Source organism: Saccoglossus kowalevskii, chromosome 2 (assembly GCF_978046115.1).
Source record: "Saccoglossus kowalevskii chromosome 2, keSacKowa6.1, whole genome shotgun sequence".
NCBI classification, from domain to species: Eukaryota; Metazoa; Hemichordata; class Enteropneusta; family Harrimaniidae; genus Saccoglossus; species Saccoglossus kowalevskii.
The window spans coordinates 7,909,146-7,931,479 of NC_140642.1; the positions used below are offsets into that span (position 1 = coordinate 7,909,146).

General features: G+C 34.0%; 2 protein-coding genes across 2 annotated transcripts in view; both read left to right on the forward strand.

The window, feature by feature from the left end:
• LOC102808833 (uncharacterized) overlaps positions 1-1,568 on the forward strand; it is a 33,600-nt gene extending 32,032 nt beyond the window's left edge. The window contains exon 18 of the mRNA XM_085490542.1: positions 175-1,568. Within this exon, the coding sequence (XP_085346668.1) occupies positions 175-299 (125 nt within the window). The 3' untranslated portion in view covers positions 300-1,568. The remainder of the gene's footprint in view (positions 1-174) is intronic.
• Positions 1,569-13,479: 11,911 nt separating this feature from the next.
• LOC146748092 (uncharacterized) lies at positions 13,480-17,636 on the forward strand. Its single transcript, XM_085506075.1, has 2 exons — positions 13,480-13,619; positions 15,430-17,636. Exon 2 carries the CDS (start codon positions 15,496-15,498, stop codon positions 16,804-16,806), a length of 1,311 nt encoding a protein of 436 aa, XP_085362201.1. The 5' UTR covers positions 13,480-13,619; positions 15,430-15,495; the 3' UTR covers positions 16,807-17,636.
• The last annotated feature ends 4,698 nt before the right edge of the window (positions 17,637-22,334 follow it).

The window sequence follows — 22,334 nt, forward strand, 5'->3', positions numbered from 1 at the left end:
TCTTTCACTAATGAGACACATTATCAAATGTTGTCTTGGTATTTTACAGTTTATGTTATTGTTTACATTCGTATTACTGGTTCATGTATTTGTTTGTATTTACACATGATCTAGATATTTTACAATTCATATCACCCGTTGCCTTTTTACCCTGACTCTGATTTCAATTCACAGAACAAGAACTAGGACCGAGAGATTGTCCGCAGCAACTGAAAAGTGACCTCCATACTAAAAGACAACCTCACATATTTGGATACAGAAACAAGAATGTTCATGTCAATTGGCCAACGCCTATGTAAAATGTGATTGGCCAACGCCAATGTTAAATGTGATTGGACAATGCTTATGTGAAATTTGATTGGTCAATGCCTCATTTTATATGCAGCAAATGTTCACTTGTGATATTGGAAAAGAGACAATAATTTGCCCAGTGACTGAATATGATCAGAATTGTAATAATATTGTTACTTCTTCGCTGATGGTGTAGATTTGGAGTCATTGATTGGCTTCATTATAGAATCATCATCTCTATGAGAAATAAAAATTCTCATCATCTGAAAGTAGATGAATCTATAGTACATTTCAGCTCAAGTATACTACAAAAGGGTTTATAGCAGTATTATGTAATAACCTCCAACAAAACATGCAAAAAACTACAGAGTACCAAATATCAGTAATAATACTGCCGTAACGGATCATTTGCAATAACTTTTAAATGGTGAATTTTATTATTGCAGCTTTATAAGAAATATGATTCTACAAATTTTAAATACAATATTCACTTTCAGTTAATGGTAAATTATTAATTTTATTTGACTTAATTAAACTCTTAATACAATGGGTTGAACGATAGAAAATTACTTTTACTGTACATATATTAATTTAATATTGGAATTTAACTAAATGTTTGTGGAAATACTGGTTGATGTTGTATATTGCATTTTTACTCTGAAATACTCAGAAGCATTTTTTTTTTTTAGTTTTAATTTGAACTAATTTATTATGCACGAAACTAATAATCAATTTGTCTGATTCACCTTTATCATTATCCATTGCTGACTATTTGCATTCCAAACTTTTCAGAATGATGAAACGTATCGGCAGAGGATTGTACTTACCTATCATTGATGTAGGCCTGAGAGTAAGGCCTGGAATGCAAATTAGTCAGCAATGGCAATGATGAAAGTGAATTGTAACTGTGGTGTGTTCATTAGGCTATGATGCATTGAGAATAGATGTATGTAGACCAGTCATCAATACTTCACCGAATGTTACAGTCAAATAAAACTGCTAAACTCATTACTCTGGTGGCCCCTTTTTGGTACACATGGTCTTGGCTACCGGTATATTTGATATTTTTTATCATAATCTAAATTGACTACACTGATTTGTAAATTGTATTTTAATGCTGTATATTACACAGAAAAGTTGCGTGTTTGTGGAAGCGAAGCTTGAATTTGTAGTGTTTTCAATGGTGCAATTTCTCCCCCTCTTCACTTATTGAACTGTTAATTCTTACATCATTGGTACAATTCACATTCTGAGAATAAAAAGCGTTCTATACAGGATAGCAGATAATGTGTGCATTCTATACTAGATAATGTGTGCATTCTATAGTGGATGGTGGATAATGTGTGCATTCTATATTAGATAATGGATAATGTGTGCATTCTATACTAGATAATGTGTGCCTTCTATAGTGGATAATGTGTGCATTCTATATTAGATAATGGATAATGTGTGCATTCTATACTAGATAATGTGTGCCTTCTATAGTGGATAATGTGTGGATTAGATAATGGATAACATGTGCATTATATACTGGATGGTGGATAATGTGTGCATTTTATACTAGATAGTGATATTGTGTGCTCTCTACCAGATGAATAATGTGTGAATTCTATATTAGATGGTGTGTGCATTCTATAATATGTGCATTATATACTAGATAGTGGATAATGTGTGCATTCTATACTGGATAATGGATAATGTGTGAATTCTATACTAGATAATGTATGCATTCTATAGTGGATAATATGTGCATTCTATACTAGATAGTGAATAATGTGTGAATTAGTGGATAATGTGTGCATTCTATACTAGATAATGTATGCATTCTATACTAGATAATGTATGCATTCTATAGTGTTCAGTGTGTACATTCTATACTAGATAGTGGATAATGTGTGAATTAATGGATAATATGTGCATTGTATACTGGATGGTGGATAATGTGTGCATTCTATACTAGATAATGTGTGCATTCTGTAGTGGATAATATGTGCATTATATACTAGATAGTGGATAATGTGTGAATTATAATAGTGGGTAATGTGTGCATTATATCCTTGATGGTGGATAATGTGCACATTCTATACTGGATAGTAGATAATATTAGATAGTGGATAATGTGTGCATTCTATATTAGATAATTTATGCATTCTATAGTGGATAATATGTGCATTCTATAGTGGATAATATGTGCATTCTATACTAGATACTGGATAATGTGTGAATTAGTGGATAATGTGTGCATTGTATACTGGATGGTGGATAATGTGTGAATTCTATATTAGATAGTGGATAAAGTGCATTCTATACTAGATAATGGATAATGTGTGCATTCTATATTAGATAGTGGATAATGTGTGCATTTTATACTAGATTGTTGATAATAGTAGTGTGTGAATTCTATATTAGATCGTGGATAATGTGTGCATTTTATATTGAATTGTGGATAATGCGTGCATTCTATACTGGATGGTGGATAATGTGTGCATTCTATACTAGATAGTGGATTATGTGTGCATTCTATACTAGATAGTGTGTGCCTTCTATAGTGGATGATGTGTGGATTAGATAATAGATAATATGTACAATATATACTGGATGGTGGATAATGTGTGCATTCTATACTAGATAGTGATATTGTGTGCTCTCTACCAGATGAATAATGTGTGAATTCTATATTAGATGGTGTGTGCATTCTATAATAATATGTGCATTATATACTAGATAGTGGATAATGTGTACATTCTATACTGGATGGTGGATAATGTGTGAATTCTATACTAGATAATGTATGCATTCTATAGTGGATAATATGTGCATTCTATACTAGATAGTGGATAATGTGTGCATTGTATACTGGATGGTGGATAATGTGTGCATTCTATACTAGATAATGTATGCATTCTATAGTGTATAATGTGTACATTCTATACTAGATAGTGGATAATGTGTGAATTAATAGATAATATGTGCATTGTATACTGGATGGTGGATAATGTGTGCATTGTGTAATGGATGGTGGATAATGTATGCATTGTATACTGGATGGTGGACAATATGTGCATTCTATACTGGATAATGGATAATGTGTGCATTCTATACTAGATAATGTGTGCATTCTGTAGTGGATAATATGAGCATTATATACTAGATAGTGGATAATGTGTGAATTATAATAGTGGGTAATGTGTGCATTATATCCTTGATGGTGGATAATGTGCGCATTCTATAATGGATGGTAGATAATATTAGATAGTGGATAATGTGTGCATTCTATACTAGATAATGGATAATGTGTGCATTCTATAGTGGATAATATGTGCATTATATACAAGATAGTGGATAATGTGTGAATTATAATAGTGGATAATGTGTGCGTTCTATCCTTGGTGGTGGATAATGTGTGCATTCTATACTGGGTCGTGGATAATATTAGATAGTGGATAATGTGTGCATCCTATACTAGATAATTTATGCATTCTATACTAGATAATTTATGCATTCTATAGTGGATAATATGTGCATTCTATAGTGGATAATATGTGCATTCTATACTAGATACTGGATAATGTGTGAATTAGTGGATAATGTGTGCATTGTATACTGGATGGTGGATAATGTATGCATTCTATATTAGATAGTGGATAATGTGTGCATTTTATACTAGATTGTTGATAATAGTAGTGTGTGAATTCTATATTAGATCGTGGATAATGTGTGCATTTTATATTGAATTGTGGATAATGCGTGCATTCTATACTGGATGTTGAATAATATGTGCATTCTATACTAGATAGTGGATAATGTGTGCATTCTATACTAGATAATGGATAATGTGTGCATTCTATATTGGATGTTGGATAATGTGTGCATTCTATTCTGGGTGGTGGGTAATGTGTGAATTCTATAGTGGGTAATATGTGCATTTAATACTAGAGAGTGGATAATGTGTGAATTCTGTATTAGATAGTGGATAATGTGTGCATTCTATACTAGATTGTTGATAATAGTAGTGTGCGAATTCTATATTAGATCGTGGATAATGTGTGCATTTTATATTGAATTGTGGATAATGCGTGCATTCTATACTGGATGTTGAATAATGTGTGCATTCTATACTAGATAGTGGATAATGTGTGCATTCTATACTAGATAATGGATAATGTGTGCATTCTATATTGGATGGTGGATAATGTGTGCATTCTATACTGGATGGTGGATAATGTGTGAATTCTATATTAGATAGTGGATAAAGTGTGAATTCTATATTAAATAATGGATAGTGTGTGCATTCTATACAGGATGGTGGATAATGCGTGCATTCTATACTATATAGTGGATAATGTGTGAATTCGATATTAGATAATGGATAATGTGTGCATTCTATACTAGATAATTGATAATGTGTGCATTCTATGTTGGATGGTGTAATGTGTGAATTCTATATTAGATCGTAGATAATGTGTGCATTCTATACTAAATAGTGGATAATTTGTGAATTCTATACTGGATAGTGGAAATTTGTGCATTCTATACAATGGATAATGTGTGCATTCTATAGTGGGTAATATGTGCATTTAATACTAGATAGTGGATAATGTGTGAATTCTATATTAGATAGTGGATAATGTGTGCATTCTATACTAGATTGTTGATAATAGTAGTGTGTGAATTCTATATTAGATCGTGGATAATGTGTGCATTTTATATTGAATTGTGGATAATGCGTGCATTCTATACTGGATGTTTAATAATGTTTACATTCTATACTAGATATTGGACAATGTGTGCATTCTATACTAGATAATGGATAATGTGTGAATTCTATATTGGATGATGGATAATGTGTGCATTCTATACTGGATGGTGGATAATGTGTGAATTCTATATTAGATAGTGGATAAAGTGTGAATTCTATATTAGATAATGGATAGTATGTGCATTCTATACTGGATGGTGGATAATGTGTGCATTCTATACTATATAGTGGATAATGTGTGAATTCTATATTAGATAATGGATAATGTGTGCATTCTATACTAGATAATTGATAATGTGTGCTTTCTATGTTGGATGGTGTAATGTGTGAATTCGATATTAGATAATGGATAATGTGTGCATTCTATACTAGATAATGGATAATGTGTGCATTCTATACTGGATGGTGGATAATGTGTGAATTCTATATTAGATAGTGGATAAAGTGTGAATTCTATATTAGATAATGGATAGTATGTGCATTCTATACTGGATGGTGGATAATGTGTGCATTCTATACTATATAGTGGATAATGTGTGAATTCTATATTAGATAATGGATAATGTGTGCATTCTATACTAGATAATTGATAATGTGTGCTTTCTATGTTGGATGGTGTAATGTGTGAATTCTATATTAGATCGTGGATAATGTGTGCATTCTATACCTGTTGGAGAATAATGTGTGCATTCTATATTGGATGTTGAATGATGTGTGCATTCTATACTATATAGTAGATATTTGTGCATTCTGTGCTAGAATATATAATGAATAATGTGTGCACTTATACTAGATAGTGGATAATTTGTGAATTCTATGTTGGATGGTGTAATGTGTGAATTCTATATTAGATCGTGGATAATGTGTGCCTTCTATACTAGATAGTGGATAATTTGTGAATTCTATACTGGATAGTGGAAATTTGTTCATTCTATACTAGATATTGGATAATGTGTGCATTCTATATTGGATGGTAGATAATGTGTGCATTTTATATTGAATTGTGGATAATGCGTGCATTCTATACTGGATGTTGAATAATATGTGCATTCTATACTAGATAGTGGATAATGTGTGCATTCTATACTAGATAATGGATAATGTGTGCATTCTATATTGGATGTTGGATAATGTATGCATTCTATTCTGGGTGGTGGGTAATGTGTGAATTCTATAGTGGGTAATATGTGCATTTAATACTAGAGAGTGGATAATGTGTGAATTCTGTATTAGATAGTGGATAATGTGTGCATTCTATACTAGATTGTTGATAATAGTAGTGTGCGAATTCTATATTAGATCGTGGATAATGTGTGCATTTTATATTGAATTGTGGATAATGCGTGCATTCTATACTGGATGTTGAATAATGTGTGCATTCTATACTAGATAGTGGATAATGTGTGCATTCTATACTAGATAATGGATAATGTGTGCATTCTATATTGGATGGTGGATAATGTGTGCATTCTATACTGGATGGTGGATAATGTGTGAATTCTATATTAGATAGTGGATAAAGTGTGAATTCTATATTAAATAATGGATAGTGTGTGCATTCTATACAGGATGGTGGATAATGCGTGCATTCTATACTATATAGTGGATAATGTGTGAATTCGATATTAGATAATGGATAATGTGTGCATTCTATACTAGATAATTGATAATGTGTGCATTCTATGTTGGATGGTGTAATGTGTGAATTCTATATTAGATCGTAGATAATGTGTGCATTCTATACTAAATAGTGGATAATTTGTGAATTCTATACTGGATAGTGGAAATTTGTGCATTCTATACAATGGATAATGTGTGCATTCTATAGTGGGTAATATGTGCATTTAATACTAGATAGTGGATAATGTGTGAATTCTATATTAGATAGTGGATAATGTGTGCATTCTATACTAGATTGTTGATAATAGTAGTGTGTGAATTCTATATTAGATCGTGGATAATGTGTGCATTTTATATTGAATTGTGGATAATGCGTGCATTCTATACTGGATGTTTAATAATGTTTACATTCTATACTAGATATTGGACAATGTGTGCATTCTATACTAGATAATGGATAATGTGTGCATTCTATATTGGATGATGGATAATGTGTGCATTCTATACTGGATGGTGGATAATGTGTGAATTCTATATTAGATAGTGGATAAAGTGTGAATTCTATATTAGATAATGGATAATGTGTGCATTCTATACTAGATAATTGATAATGTGTGCTTTCTATGTTGGATGGTGTAATGTGTGAATTCGATATTAGATAATGGATAATGTGTGCATTCTATACTAGATAATGGATAATGTGTGCATTCTATACTGGATGGTGGATAATGTGTGAATTCTATATTAGATAGTGGATAAAGTGTGAATTCTATATTAGATAATGGATAGTATGTGCATTCTATACTGGATGGTGGATAATGTGTGCATCCTATACTATATAGTGGATAATGTGTGAATTCTATATTAGATAATGGATAATGTGTGCATTCTATACTAGATAATTGATAATGTGTGCTTTCTATGTTGGATGGTGTAATGTGTGAATTCTATATTAGATCGTGGATAATGTGTGCATTCTATACCTGTTGGAGAATAATGTGTGCATTCTATATTGGATGTTGAATGATGTGTGCATTCTATACTATATAGTAGATATTTGTGCATTCTATGCTAGAATATATAATGAATAATGTGTGCACTTATACTAGATAGTGGATAATTTGTGAATTCTATGTTGGATGGTGTAATGTGTGAATTCTATATTAGATCGTGGATAATGTGTGCCTTCTATACTAGATAGTGGATAATTTGTGAATTCTATACTGGATAGTGGAAATTTGTTCATTCTATATTAGATAATGGATAGTGTGTGCATTCTATACAGGATGGTGGATAATGCGTGCATTCTATACTATATAGTGGATAATGTGTGAATTCGATATTTGATAATGGATAATGTGTGCATTCTATACTGGATGTTTAATAAAGTGTACATTCTATACTAGATAGTGGACAATGTGTGCATTCTATACTAGATAATGGATAATGTGTGCATTCTATATTGGATGATGGATAATGTGTGCATTCTATACTGGATGGTGGATAATGTGTGAATTCTATATTAGATAGTGGATAAAGTGTGAATTCTATATTAGATAATGGATAGTATGTGCATTCTATACTGGATGGTGGATAATGTGTGCATTCTATACTATATAGTGGATAATGTGTGATTCTATATTAGATAATGGATAATGTGTGCATTCTATACTAGATAATTGATAATGTGTGCTTTCTATGTTGGATGGTGTAATGTGTGAATTCTATATTAGATCGTGGATAATGTGTGCATTCTATACCGGTTGGAGAATAATGTGTGCATTCTATATTGGATGTTGAATGATGTGTGCATTCTATACTATATAGTAGATATTTGTGCAGTCTATGCTAGAATATATAATGAATAATGTGTGCACTTATACTAGATAGTGGATAATTTGTGAATTCTATGTTGGATGGTGTAATGTGTGAATTCTATATTAGATCGTGGATAATGTGTGCATTCTATACTAGATAGTGGATAATTTGTGAATTCTATACTGGATAGTGGAAATTTGTGCATTCTATACTAGACATTGGATAATGTGTGCATCTATATTGGATAGTAGATAATGTGTGCATTCTATTTTGGATGGTGGATAATGTGTGCATTCTATATTGGATGGTGGATAATGTGTGCATTCTATACTGGATGGTGGATAATGTGTGAATTCTATATTAGATAGTGGATAAAGTGTGAATTCTATATTAGATAATGGATAGTGTGTGCATTCTATACAGGATGGTGGATAATGCATGCATTCTATACTATATAGTGGATAATGTGTGAATTCGATATTAGATAATGGATAATGTGTGCATTCTATACTAGATAGTTGATAATGTGTGCATTCTATGTTGGATGGTGTAATGTGAGAATTCTATATTAGATCGTGGATAATGTGTGCATTCTATACTAAATAGTGGATAATTTATGAATTCTATACTGGATAGTGGAATTTTGTGCATTCTATACAATGGATAATGTGTGCATTCTATAGTGGGTAATATGTACATTTAATACTAGATAGTGGATAATGTGTGAATTCTATAATAGATGGTGGATAATGTGTGCATTCTATACTGGATGGTGGATAATGTGTGAATTCTATATTAGATAGTGGATAAAGTGTGAATTCTATATTAGATAATGGATAGTATGTTCATTCTATACTGGATGGTGGATAATGTGTGCATTCTATACTATATAGTGGATAATGTGTGAATTCTATATTAGATAATGGATAATGTGTGCATTCTATACTAAATAATTGATAATGTGTGCATTCTATGTTGGATGGTGTAATGTGTGAATTCTATATTAGATCGTGGATAATGTGTGCATTCTATACCGGTTGGAGAATAATGTGTGCATTTTATATTGGATGTTGAATGATGTGTGCATTCTATACTATATAGTAGATATTTGTGCATTCTATGCTAGAATATATAATGAATAATGTGCGCACTTATACTAGATAGTGGATAATTTGTGAATTCTATGTTGGATGGTGTAATGTGTGAATTCTATATTAGATCGTGGATAATGTGTGCATTCTATACTAGATAGTGGATAATTTGTGAATTCTGTACTGGATAGTGGAAATTTGTGCATTCTATACTAGATAGTGGATAATGTGTGCATTCTATACTTGATAGTGGTGGATAATATGTGCATTCTATACTAGATAGTGTTGGATATTGTGTGCATTCTATACTGGATGGTGGATAATGTGTGCATTCTATACTGGATGGTGGATAATGTGTGCATTCTATATTAAATAGTGGATAAAGTGTGCATTCTATACTAGATGGTGGATAATGTGTGCATTCTATACTTGATGGTGGATAATGTGTGCATTCTATACTAGATAGTGGATAATGTGTGCATTCTATACTAGATAGTGGATAATGTGTGCATTATATACTTGATAGTGGTGGATAATATGTGCATTCTATACTAGATAATGGATAATGTGTGCATTCTATACTAGATAGTGGATAATGTGTGCATTATATACTTGATAGTGGTGGATAATATGTGCATTCTATACTAGATAGTGTTGGATATTGTGTGCATTCTATACTGGATGGTGGATAATGTGTGCATTCTATACTGGATGGTGGATAATGTGTGCATTCTATATTAAATAGTGGATAAAGTGTGCATTCTATACTAGATGGTGGATAATGTGTGCATTCTATACTTGATGGTGGATAATGTGTGCATTCTATACTAGATAGTGGATAATGTGTGCATTCTATACTAGATAGTGGATAATGTGTGCATTATATACTTGATAGTGGTGGATAATATGTGCATTCTATACTAGATAATGGATAATGTGTGCATTCTATACTAGATAGTGGATAATGTGTGCATTATATACTTGATAGTGGTGGATAATATGTGCATTCTATACTAGATAATGGATAATGTGTGCATTCTATACTAGATAGTGGTGGATAATGTGTGCATTCCATACTAGATAGTGGTGGATAATGTGTGCATTCCATACTGCATAGTGGAATTCACATAATTGTCGATATCCTGGTGGCTTGAACCTATAATTATAAAAGTATGTTGAACATATAATCTTCAATTCAACTCGAACTTCCTCAAATAAAAGTTGCTCTTGTCGTCAGGTTGTGCACATGCAGTGAATAGCTCCCTCAGCGGTAAGTATTTTATTTAACTTCTCACTTTTTTGCCAACTCGTAACATCCGGGGACTATCACAATCCAGCGTTATGCTGAACCCTGAAATTGCCGATTTTGCTTCTTACATTTTAAAACGAAAATGCCGGCAAAGTATTTTTTTAAATAAATAATAATGTTATCTGAGCCTACCTCTGCGAGCTTTTCATTGGGATTATGCGGTTCTGAGAGATATATTGAGAGCATATCTTATACACATATCTTCGGGGGCGGACATCCGGGCAGTTTCACCGCCTGGCAACCCGCGGCGGTGAAAACAAAGGCCCAAAACTCGCAGAAAACGGTACTTTGGGATGATTGTTGAGACTCCTCTGAACAGTGTAATAAGATTAGCTCTATGTGTGTAACTTATATAAATTTGGTTGTTCAGGATTACTTCAAAGTTGATTTGATTTTGTGTTGTTTTCTCGAATTTTCACCGGCTCGACCGACGTTCCAAAGCAGCGCGCACAGAACCCATAGAAATGCATTTACAGTGGTGTGCGTCTTAGCAACGTGGAACGTCTTGTGACGTAGCTCTATATTATACAACAATTTGTTGTAACACTTGACAATAACACTTACTAAATTGAAACAGGCCGGCATACAGGATTGGATTTTAAAAGACAGAGAGTCTACAATATGTGCGACAATGACCATGTTAAAGATGAACAACATTTTGTCATAAATTGTCCTCATTACAATGAAATAAGATTAAAACTTTACATTGTAGCTAATAAATGTATACCAAATTTTGACAAATTTAGTAATGAAAATAAATTCATATCATTACTAAGTGACGAGAAAATGTCAATTCCTTTAGCACAATATTTAAAAAAACTGTTAATACAAGACAGCAGCACCTACATAAACTAAGCCAGTAACACATTCCTTGTACACACATTTGTATCTTCTTTTTTTTAAATGATTTTTTGTTCCTTTACTTTTTATGTAGCTATTTTTCTTATTTTATTTTCTTTTTCTTTTTCTTACAATGAAGGTGAACGCTTCTGTCACTATGCATTATTCAAATCCAAGTTTCGATTTCATTACGTGATTATTATTGTTTATAATTCCTAAAATAAACAATGATGACATCTTTGTTTATTTCAGACACAAAAAAGCTCCTCCCACAGCACTAATAACGCTGTTGTAACTATTTACAAAGATAAATGGAATGAAAGAACTAACACACCATCAACCACGAGAGAGCGCCATCCGATCTGAATGGAACGTTTCGACGTCAGTCGTCCGTAGCCCACCGTCAAAGCAACAACGTCCCGTTTATAAACAGATGAAATAATTTCAGCAATTTCTTTACAGAATAATCCTCAACAAAACTTAGAGACATTTCATAGACAAATACAGGCTCCAAAATTTATGTCTATTGCAAAACAATTCAACCGACAACCAGTTTGACGCCACAATTTCTTGCTGGAGCCCGAGTTCTACTCGTGATTTTATTGCGTTCAAAACTGTTCCATTTCAAACTGCGCATGCACACACACTGTGGTTTCTCGAAATGCATACTAATTAGGTAACTTGTCACTGATAAAAGTCACCGAAAACATTTTGAGCAATTTTGAGCAATAGTACTAGAGTGAAATATAAACGTGCCTCTGCATTCTCCATTAATTTCGTAACTTGTTATGATCATGGTAAAGAGAAAACATGTGCTTACTTTCAACAGTTAGCTGGAGTCCGATCGAAAACGTGTCTCAAAAAATACCTTTACATCATTTTTCCGAATATTTTTTTCAGCTCGTAACGATAGAATCAGTCAATTTAGAACTAACATGTATGCTATCGGAAAGCATTTTGGCACGATTTTACTGAAAAGACGAGTTTTTCATTGCTCATGAATATTAATTTATGCAAATAAGACGATTATTTCAACCAATCGTGTCATGCAACTCCCCCACTGCCATCAACAATATTTATTTCATATCTGGACAAGTCGCAATTTGATTAAAATCTGATGTAGTGTACGGGCTTTAACTATTTTAGCTATAAACTTATTTTTATTTATGTTTTATTACTTTGGTTATTAATGCCTTTTTATTTTATTATTTTACTTTGATTTTGATTTTGTGATTTTTTATTGGCTTTCGCAATTACCAAAACTTTAAAAAAATAAATACTTGATCAAAATAAAATAAAATAAATATACAAAAAAAGAAGCCAAAACTCGGATCTTATTTTAATCATATTGGACAAGTCGGTGTAAAAGTACATTATGCGACAAGATAGGAGAAATGGACCCGCAACAAGATAACCCAGAGAATTTGAAAGCATTTACCACATGTTACAAGTTATAATAGCTACATGCGTGTGTGCGACAATTATCAATATCGTGATTGTGCGTTTGTTTTTTACTGTTTACAAAGGCTTTACATCATTACATGCAAATAAGATAAAGTGTGAAGAGGTAGCCCGATTCAAACGTCACTCCACAATGCCTCTATAGCTGTGGTCATTCAATTGGTAACTCGGCCTTCAAAGTATTGTTTGGATTCATTTAGTTGTGTTTTTTGCGTATCGCATAATTTTATACTTTAAGTACTTATAGAATCATTTATATTCTAAATTTTAAAAACGAACTATAGATACTGGTGAAAACTATGGACTTGTGACGTTTAACACGTACATCGATAGAGGGGGCTATTCACAACTAGGTTCCAAAATGGCAGATGCAGCTTGATTGTGCTTGTTGCCGTATCTCGTGATCATTCGATATTTGTGACCCATTGCGGTGAGTAAAACTAGATTTCATCTTCGCATTACGAATTCCACAAGTTGGTATATAATTACTGTAGTCAACAGTTGATAGATTCAACGTAACGCCCGTATTCTATTGTCAACAGTCGTCTTGTCTTGTATTCATTCATTCGCCGCGAAACGGTGTTGGCTGTGTTGTAACGTTATCATTTCGATATCAGAAAACATAGTATGGTTTAAAACCGATTAAAGTGATGCACGAGCCATCGTATATATGTCAATCGGATATTTATCAGTCTGAAACTGTCTAGTATTCGATCGAATGTAACGATATAATTTATTAGAGTAAGTGGCATCCGTGATGATGTAGGCTAGTGTGTTGGACGACAATAAGATATTCATTGTTATCACCGACTTTAACAGCAAAGTTAAAACACAACAGACAATTAAATTATCTAGACAGAGGAGAGCTGTATTCATCTAAATCCCAGTCTCAGAAGAGTGTATAAACGTTATACTATTGTCATTTTCAGCTATTTGTGTCTAGGCTTGAAGTTGAATATTTAATTTTCACGTCACTGTGTGCAAAAACCTTATGAATAAAACGCAGACACTCGGTGTGTATGACCATGGAGGTAGAACAGTATTTCCATTCAACAAAAAAGTTTCACCATGACAACAATTGTTAAAATATGCATAATACATACTACGCTATATTTTTCTTGAAAAATTGCTATGATTGCTAAAGTTTTTCTTGAATGTAACCATGGTTCCCTATGAATGCCCAACGTGCAATTAATTTTTTACTTATTGAATGTGGTGCCAATGTTCTAGTATTCTACTTCCATATATTTTTTTTATATTGCGTCGATTGCTTCTGCAGGGAATGAATCATCTCATTCGCATAAATGATGATTGTCTTTAATCAATAGGATTAGAATTAATTTAGAATTTAAATTTATTCACCGTAAGTATTTAATACCCACCATTAGTAATTCTAAGGCACATATAAAGTCAAGCAATAACAATGACACAAGTCAAATTACATTCCTAATTCTTTTTCAATACAAGATGTGAGAACATAGTTTGCCAAATTTACAAATTCTGTTACAAGTGCTGTAAACATTTTTCTATTGTATCCTGGTAGCTATAACAAAAAACCCTAGCACCTTTGCTATAATATTGCTTTAGCATTCAAACAAGTACCAATTTAATTCCTGTATTTTTGAACATAATAAACCAATCAGATTTAAATTGTAGATGTCAGTGATGTTTTTAATTTCACTCGCCTCTTACTACATCTAACCAAATTGCATTTAGTTGATATACTATATTATTTTTTTTATGTAAAAGGCACTCAAACTTTTCAAATTGTGAGTACATGTTGTATATCTAAACTTTATGATACATGTATTATTAACAAATGTATAGAAGGTTGGTTCCTGAAATAAGGAAGCGATGCGAGTCAGTAGTATGTTAGATGACAACAGGTTTATTACACACTACATACATATACCATTGACACGATACAGCCAATTTGATACAGGAAACTGCCCGGGATATGTCCGGGTGGCACTTAAATAGCCGTCAAGTTCAGCTGGGAAAGTTTCAGATTACATTAGCTATGAAAGGTACCATGGTGATTGGATAAAAGAAATGATAGCTGATTGGGCAAAATTAACTATATCGGATTGGCTGACACCAAGCTCGATGCTAAAACAGTCTCCGACAACAACAGTTAATACACATGTATATATTAAGACATGTACAAATATGTTAAGATGATTGGTTAACCATCAGTAGTCACCATAACTAATGATTGACCATTTTAATTCTCTTTACAGACACAACTGACCTGTGATCTACTCGACTACAGCTTACTACAAAACCATCAGTACATCATCAAGATCATGGCATCCAAAAGTCAAAAAATCCATCCCTGCTTGCACTGTGGTAAGAACTTTGTGGGTAAAAAGTATCTATTAGGACATATGAGAATTCACACCGGAGAAAAACTTGACGAGTGTGAAATATGTGGAAAGAGTTACACATGGAAAAGTAGCTTAGTAAGCCATATGAAGAAACACACTAATGAAAAACCATACAAATGTACAAAATGTAGCAAGAGCTTTGATTCACAAGATATCCAAGAAGCCCATATAAGAATGCACATTGGAGTGGAACCATATCAGTGTCAGTTGTGTGCCAGGGGTTTCACTCAAAAGAGTAACTTGAAACTCCACATGCGAACACATACTGGTGAGAAACCATACAAGTGTGAACTTTGTGGAAAAGAATGTGCCTTGAAAAGTAACTTGGCTATCCATATGAGAACTCATAATACTGCTCCTAAGGAGTCGTATGCAGTGATGCCAATTACAGATGCATTCACCACCTATGTTCATGACATCAATGCTACACAGCTGTTGACCAAGAAGGCATTTCAGTGTGGAATATGCGGTGAGGGCTTTTCTAACAAATGTGCTTTTGACTATCACCGTAAATCTCACCCCAGCAAAGAACAGACATTCAAGCAACTGAGAATTGAAGTGATGAAAAACATCATCGATGATCACATGAAAACGGCACCAGCCGAGTCGGACATCAAGCGTTATTTCTGTAAGGAATGTGGGGAAGGTTTCTCCCATAAATGTGGGCTGGGCTTGCATGTGGTAACTCACAGGGATCAGAGAAGACAGCAAAAACGATTAAAGAAAAAGTTTGGAATAAGTGAAATAACAGCTGAGCATCAAAAGTATATAGAGCAGTTTAAAAGTCATGTGAAAAAAGTGGGTAAAAAACGCCTACTATGTGAATTGTGTGGGAAAAGTTTCAACAAAGAAGAAACTTTCCAGGCCCATATATTCAAAGTGCATGATGATTCATATCAGACAGCACCATCAGAAGATGATGGGTCATATCACAATCAGGAAGGAAGTTATAGTGTTCTATATCCTACTGATGGGGTCTATATCAATGGTCAATATCCCACTGAAGATGCAAGTGAGCCATATCCTACTAATTTAATTCCAAGCTCTGTTTGTGTGCCTGATTTTGGCCATTTTATAAACTGTGATTCCGGTTACCATTCAGCTCACAACACTGTCAAACGACCAGTAGAAACTGTGTCAGTGCCTTCTGTAGGTAATGCTGAGAAATTGGATACAACTTCAGCTGAAATTGAAGAATATAACATATTCCGAATAAAGTTCAAATTTTAGACAAATGTATTTAAAAACCAACTGACCCTTTGCACACAAATTGACCAAATGACTGGTACATTATGAATATTTTATGAATATTTACTTTGATCTAGGTATTGTAATTTATCTAATATTGACTTGCAATAACTGTCAGGGTTTCTATTGTTCAGTTTTAGATAATATTGAAAAACTGCAATATAAATTAATGAATACATAATAATCATGTAATGGCTTTCACTGTCAAGAAATTCGTATTTTAATACAATTAGATTTGAGCGAATGTAATCATGTAATGTTGAAAAGTTAATTGACTGTTAAAAATGTGTGTTCATCAGTAAATATAGTAATTTTACTAGAATAGATAGACAATGCACAAACAACTAAATTTTTTTTCAACAAGACAGAATCATGTTTTGTATGACAGTATTTTGGTGATTATCAGCTCTATGAAATCTTTACATGTATTATCAATATTTTACTGTTTCTTTGAGTGTGTTGACTGTGTTGTTTAGTCGAATATTATGAATATGTGTTCTTGGAGATAGACATCATATGATGATTGCGGATTTGGAAAGGGGTCAATCCAGAGTTTTATTTATCTAGTACATTTCTCTGAAAAAAAATGATGACATTATGAAAAAACTCACAATTTACAAAGATTTGCTAAAGTGTTTTCATATTTGTACCATTTGTATTAAATGTGTTAGTAAGCTCGCTTTTTATTTGCAAGAAATAAACATGCAGGAATGAATTATTTCCTTGAAAAACTGTAACTAAATTATGTAATTTGTGTATTTAAGTACTAAGTTATTTAAATCATGATTAAAATTGTATTGTGAAGTTAAGAATTTTGCACTGTGTATCTCTGTTTAATCCTTTCAAATTGTTACTTAGTGACTTTAACCCAAATGTGGTCAAGTCAATATAGGAGTACATGCGACTGATGAGGTTATTGAACGATGCAATAATATCAACTAGTGATTTAGGAAATGATATCTGGAATCAAATATATTGCTACTTCAAAAAATGAAGTCCTATTTGTGAATGACTGAAGGAGGTATGTACTCGGGCAAATAAAACCACACATGTTATATATTGTAATCTGGGTGTAGTGACACTGCATGGTATACTCATAAACTTTGCAAATGCCATTATAGACCGTTTGTTAGTCTGTGGTTGTCAACATTTTGTTGTATACTGTAAAAGCAGTAATTTTTTTACTTGTTAAAGATAAATAGTTTTACAGAATTAAATTGTACCCATGTACAAAAGCGTATGTACTACTAGTAGAGTGAATGTGGCTCAACACAGAGAAAACCTTGCACTAGATGGTAAAGTGGAGGGTGAGAAGACAGGTGTGTTTCCCGATGCCATGCGCTGAATTCCCAAGGACTGAGAGCTACATGAAGCCACAGACACGTACATCAGGTGGGTCTGAGACTGGTAAACTTGAGTGCACGGGGGTGAATTCATGATAAACGAGAGCTATAGGGTAAATTAGAGGTAGGTGAAGGTAGGTCTTAGACTGGTAAATTTGGGTGAATTCTTAAGAAACAAGCACTATAGGTTGAGTTCCCAGGAAATAAGAGGTAGGTGAAATCCTTTGTTGATAGACACCAGATGGGATCTAGGCTGGTAAACTTGGGGTGAATTTCTAAGAAACAAGAGCTATAGGATTAATTCCTGGGAAATGAAAGGTAGGTGAAGCCCCTCTGTTGATAGACACCTGGTGGGTCCTAGACTGGTAAACTTGGGGTGAATTTATAAGAAAAAAGAGCTACAGGGTGAATTCCTGGGAAATGAAAGGTAGGTGAAGCCCCTCTGCTGATAGACACCTGGTGGATTCTAGACTGGTAAACTTGGGGTGAATTTCTAAGAAACAAGAGCTACAGGGTGAATTTCTAGGAAATGAAAGGTAGGTGAAGCCTCTTTGTTGATAGACACCAGGTGGATCCTAGACTGGTAAACTTGGGGTGAATTTCTAAGAAACAAGAGCTACAGGGTGAATTCCTGGGAAATGAAAGGTAGGTGAAGCCCCTCTGCTGATAGACACCTGGTGGATCCTAGACTGGTAAACTTGGGGTGAATTTCTAAGAAACAAGAGCTACAGGGTGAATTTCTAGGAAATGAAAGGTAGGTGAAGCCTCTTTGTTGATAGACACCAGGTGGTTCCTAGACTGGTAAACTTGGGGTGAATTTCTAAGAAACAAGAGCTATAGGATTAATTCCTGGGAAATGAAAGGTAGGTGAAGCCCCTCTGTTAATAGACACCTGGTGGATCCTAGACTGGTAAACTTGGGGTGAATTTCTAAGAAACAAGAGCTACAGGGTGAATTCCTGGGAAATGAAAGGTAGGTGAAGCCCCTCTGCTGATAGACACCTGGTGGATCCTAGACTGGTAAACTTGGGATGAATTTCTAAGAAACAAGAGCTACAGGGTGAATTTCTAGGAAATGAAAGGTAGGTGAAGCCTCTTTGTTGATAGACACCAGGTGGATCCTAGACTGGTAAACTTGGGGTGAATTTCTAAGAAACAAGAGCTATAAGATTAATTCCTGGGAAATGAAAGGTAGGTGAAGCCTCTTTGTTGATAGACACCTGGTGGATCCTAGACTGGTAAACTTGGGGTGAATTTATAAGAAACAAGAGCTACAGGGTGAATTCCTGGGAAATGAAAGGTAGGTGAAGCCCCTCTGCTGATAGACACCAGGTGGATCCTAGACTGGTAAACTTGGGGCGAATTTCTAAGAAACAAGAGCTACAGGGTGAATTCCTGGGAAATGAAAGGTAGGTGAAGCCCCTCTGCTGATAGACACCAGGTGGGTCCTAGACTGGTAAACTTGGGGTGAATTTCTAAGAAACAAGAGCTACAGGGTGAATTCCTGGGAAATGAAAGGTAGGTGAAGCCCCTCTGCTGATAGACACCTGGTGGATCCTAGACTGGTAAACTTGGGGTGAATTTCTAAGAAACAAGAGCTACAGGGTGAATTCCTGGGAAATGAAAGGTAGGTGAAGCCCCTCTGCTGATAGACACCAGGTGGGTCCTAGACTGGTAAACTTGGGGTGAATTTATAAGAAACAAGAGCTACAGGGTGAATTCCTGAGAAATGAAAGGTAGGTGAAGCCCCTCTGTTAATAGACACCAGGTGGATCCTAGAATGGGGAACTCTGGTGCCATGGAATTGACCCCTCTAAGAAGTGAAAGATACAGGGTGAATTCCTAGAAGATGAGAATTAGGTGTAGCCCCTCTGTTGATAGACACCAAATGGACTCCAGACTTGACACTCATGCAGGCACCACCCATGAGGGTGAATCCCCAAGGAAGGCTTCTTTGCAGAAAAAAAAAACAGCACACCGATGATTCAGACACATCTGGTTGTATAATGCTGTTTTTTTTAAGGTCATGTTTGTGAACTTTTAACCTAGTGTGCATATAGTAATACAATACAATTCATTGCAGCAAATCTTTTCCATGAATATATTTTGTAAGATGTGTATGGTCTCAAATATCTACGAACAGCTAACCGAATGTGAATATATTGCCAATAAAATTGAAATTGTAAATAGGTTAATTTCTTATTATGTGCTCAAGCATGTAACCATGGCAACCTCCCATTGAATACATTTCACAATCTGAATCCAATAACTATGTAAATTACTACATTGGTATCCAATAAATATGTAAATTTTGAGCTTTGACCGATGTAGGAGATCATAATCCTAACATGACATAGCGGTTATAACGTTTTGTCATTCAAAGTACGGTTTCAGTGCATACACCTAGATTACGACGCAAATGGCGAAATGCGTTCCTAAATCATTGATAATAATAATTTTTTCAATGCACAACAACAACTAAATTAGTGAAAACCATGTATGATAAATGAGGGTCGAAAGTTTATTTACTGTAAACAATACTGCTCGTAGAAATCAAAATATTCACCAAAAATAGAGAATTACACGGAACATGAAATAAAAAGAACTATGTAGTTTATCGGTAACCTAGCTTATATCAAATCCGTGAGGCTGGTGGTAAATAAATGAACGTTTGACGGAGGATCAGTCGATCAATTCAGCTGGCATTGTAGCTAAACATCCAGAATTTTGGTTTCAAGAATTATAACTCATTGTTGAAATTATATATGTAAAATAAATCTTTCTATGTGATTGATATTTGTCTAATCTGCAAATATATTCACGTTTGACTGAACTGTTACAAGGCAACACGAAATCACTATGCACATGCATGTCCGTAGCAGAGCTGTTTAAAGCGCGGTGGTCGTCGCGCTGCGCATGTGCGACATTTGTATTGATAAACATTGATTCTCCCACAATCCAATGCGTTCTTCAAATGAAAGTATGAGGTTTGACCTGGGCGCGATTTTCACTGAATACCGCCGGTAACTCTTTCGATACCTTCCAATCAATCACCTAAAAATTGTCTAATTAGAGCTTTGAAACGTCTCAGTTTGTACTCATTGATCTGCGCAACAGTCAAAGTCACCATCTTTGTTTATTTGAGACCCATATATCAGGCGCATGCGTGGCGAATTTTTAGTTCATGCAACAAACAATAAATACAGCATGTATTGGGTGAATTTCGACAGAACTATTCTTTTCAAATATCGAACTGGCAAAGTGTGATAAAGAATGCATTATTCTCACAATCTACGCGCCCCAAATGTACTTATATTGACTTCCGAGGAAGGGCTGTATTTAGCTCAATAATAGAGAGTTAATTCCCATGGTATATATTGTACATTCAAACCATTGTAAATATTATAGTCGTGAACTGTGTGGAAATGGTTATTATGCAAATTGTCATAGTGGTAATTGTACAAAACCTATCAGCTTTCCATCGCATAGTATTCGAATGGTAATACTAGTACATTCAAATACAGTATCTGCTTCTCTATCTTGGTCAGTGAAACAAGGTTTTCCATGGAGATGCAATTGTAATGCCATTCAAACACTAATTAGCTTATTAATATGCATCAGTTAATTTATATGGTAATTATATACTATGGAATGTGTTCATTTTACTCCAGTGCATTGGAACCATCTGGTATAAAATGTATTGAAACACAATTAATATGTAAATTAAGGTAATTATTTTACGTGGATTTGTACTGCAAGCATTGAATAGCAATTTACTGCCCAGTAATGGTTCTTTATATATCAGTAAATTCCTTTCCAGCAAAATATTTTTAGTTATTTAAAGCTTTGATACGGATCCCGTGGTCATATGAAAAGAAAATGTCACATCACAGAAAGTGTTTATGTAAATTGGACTACGCTCTGTCGTCACGGTAGTCACACAGTCCCGCTATGGAGTATAACTAAAGTATTTGGTCCAATAAACCAAAGACACTAGTGTCTTTGAATAAACTAAGATCGTCTTCTCTGAAAGGCGTAAGCCTAGGGTAGCCAATCAAAAACAATCTTTCACATCATTACCAACACGCATATTAAATAAGCAAGATCCCCTGATTGGTTTGCTAGCTTGATGTAAAGCGGGCAGTGCGAGTACCAGTTCGACCTATAA

What these genes read in the sequence shown, in the direction of transcription:
- LOC146748092 (XM_085506075.1), top strand. Translation starts at nt 15,496, where the DNA reads ATGGCATCCAAAAGTCAAAAAATCCATCCCTGCTTGCACTGTGGTAAG.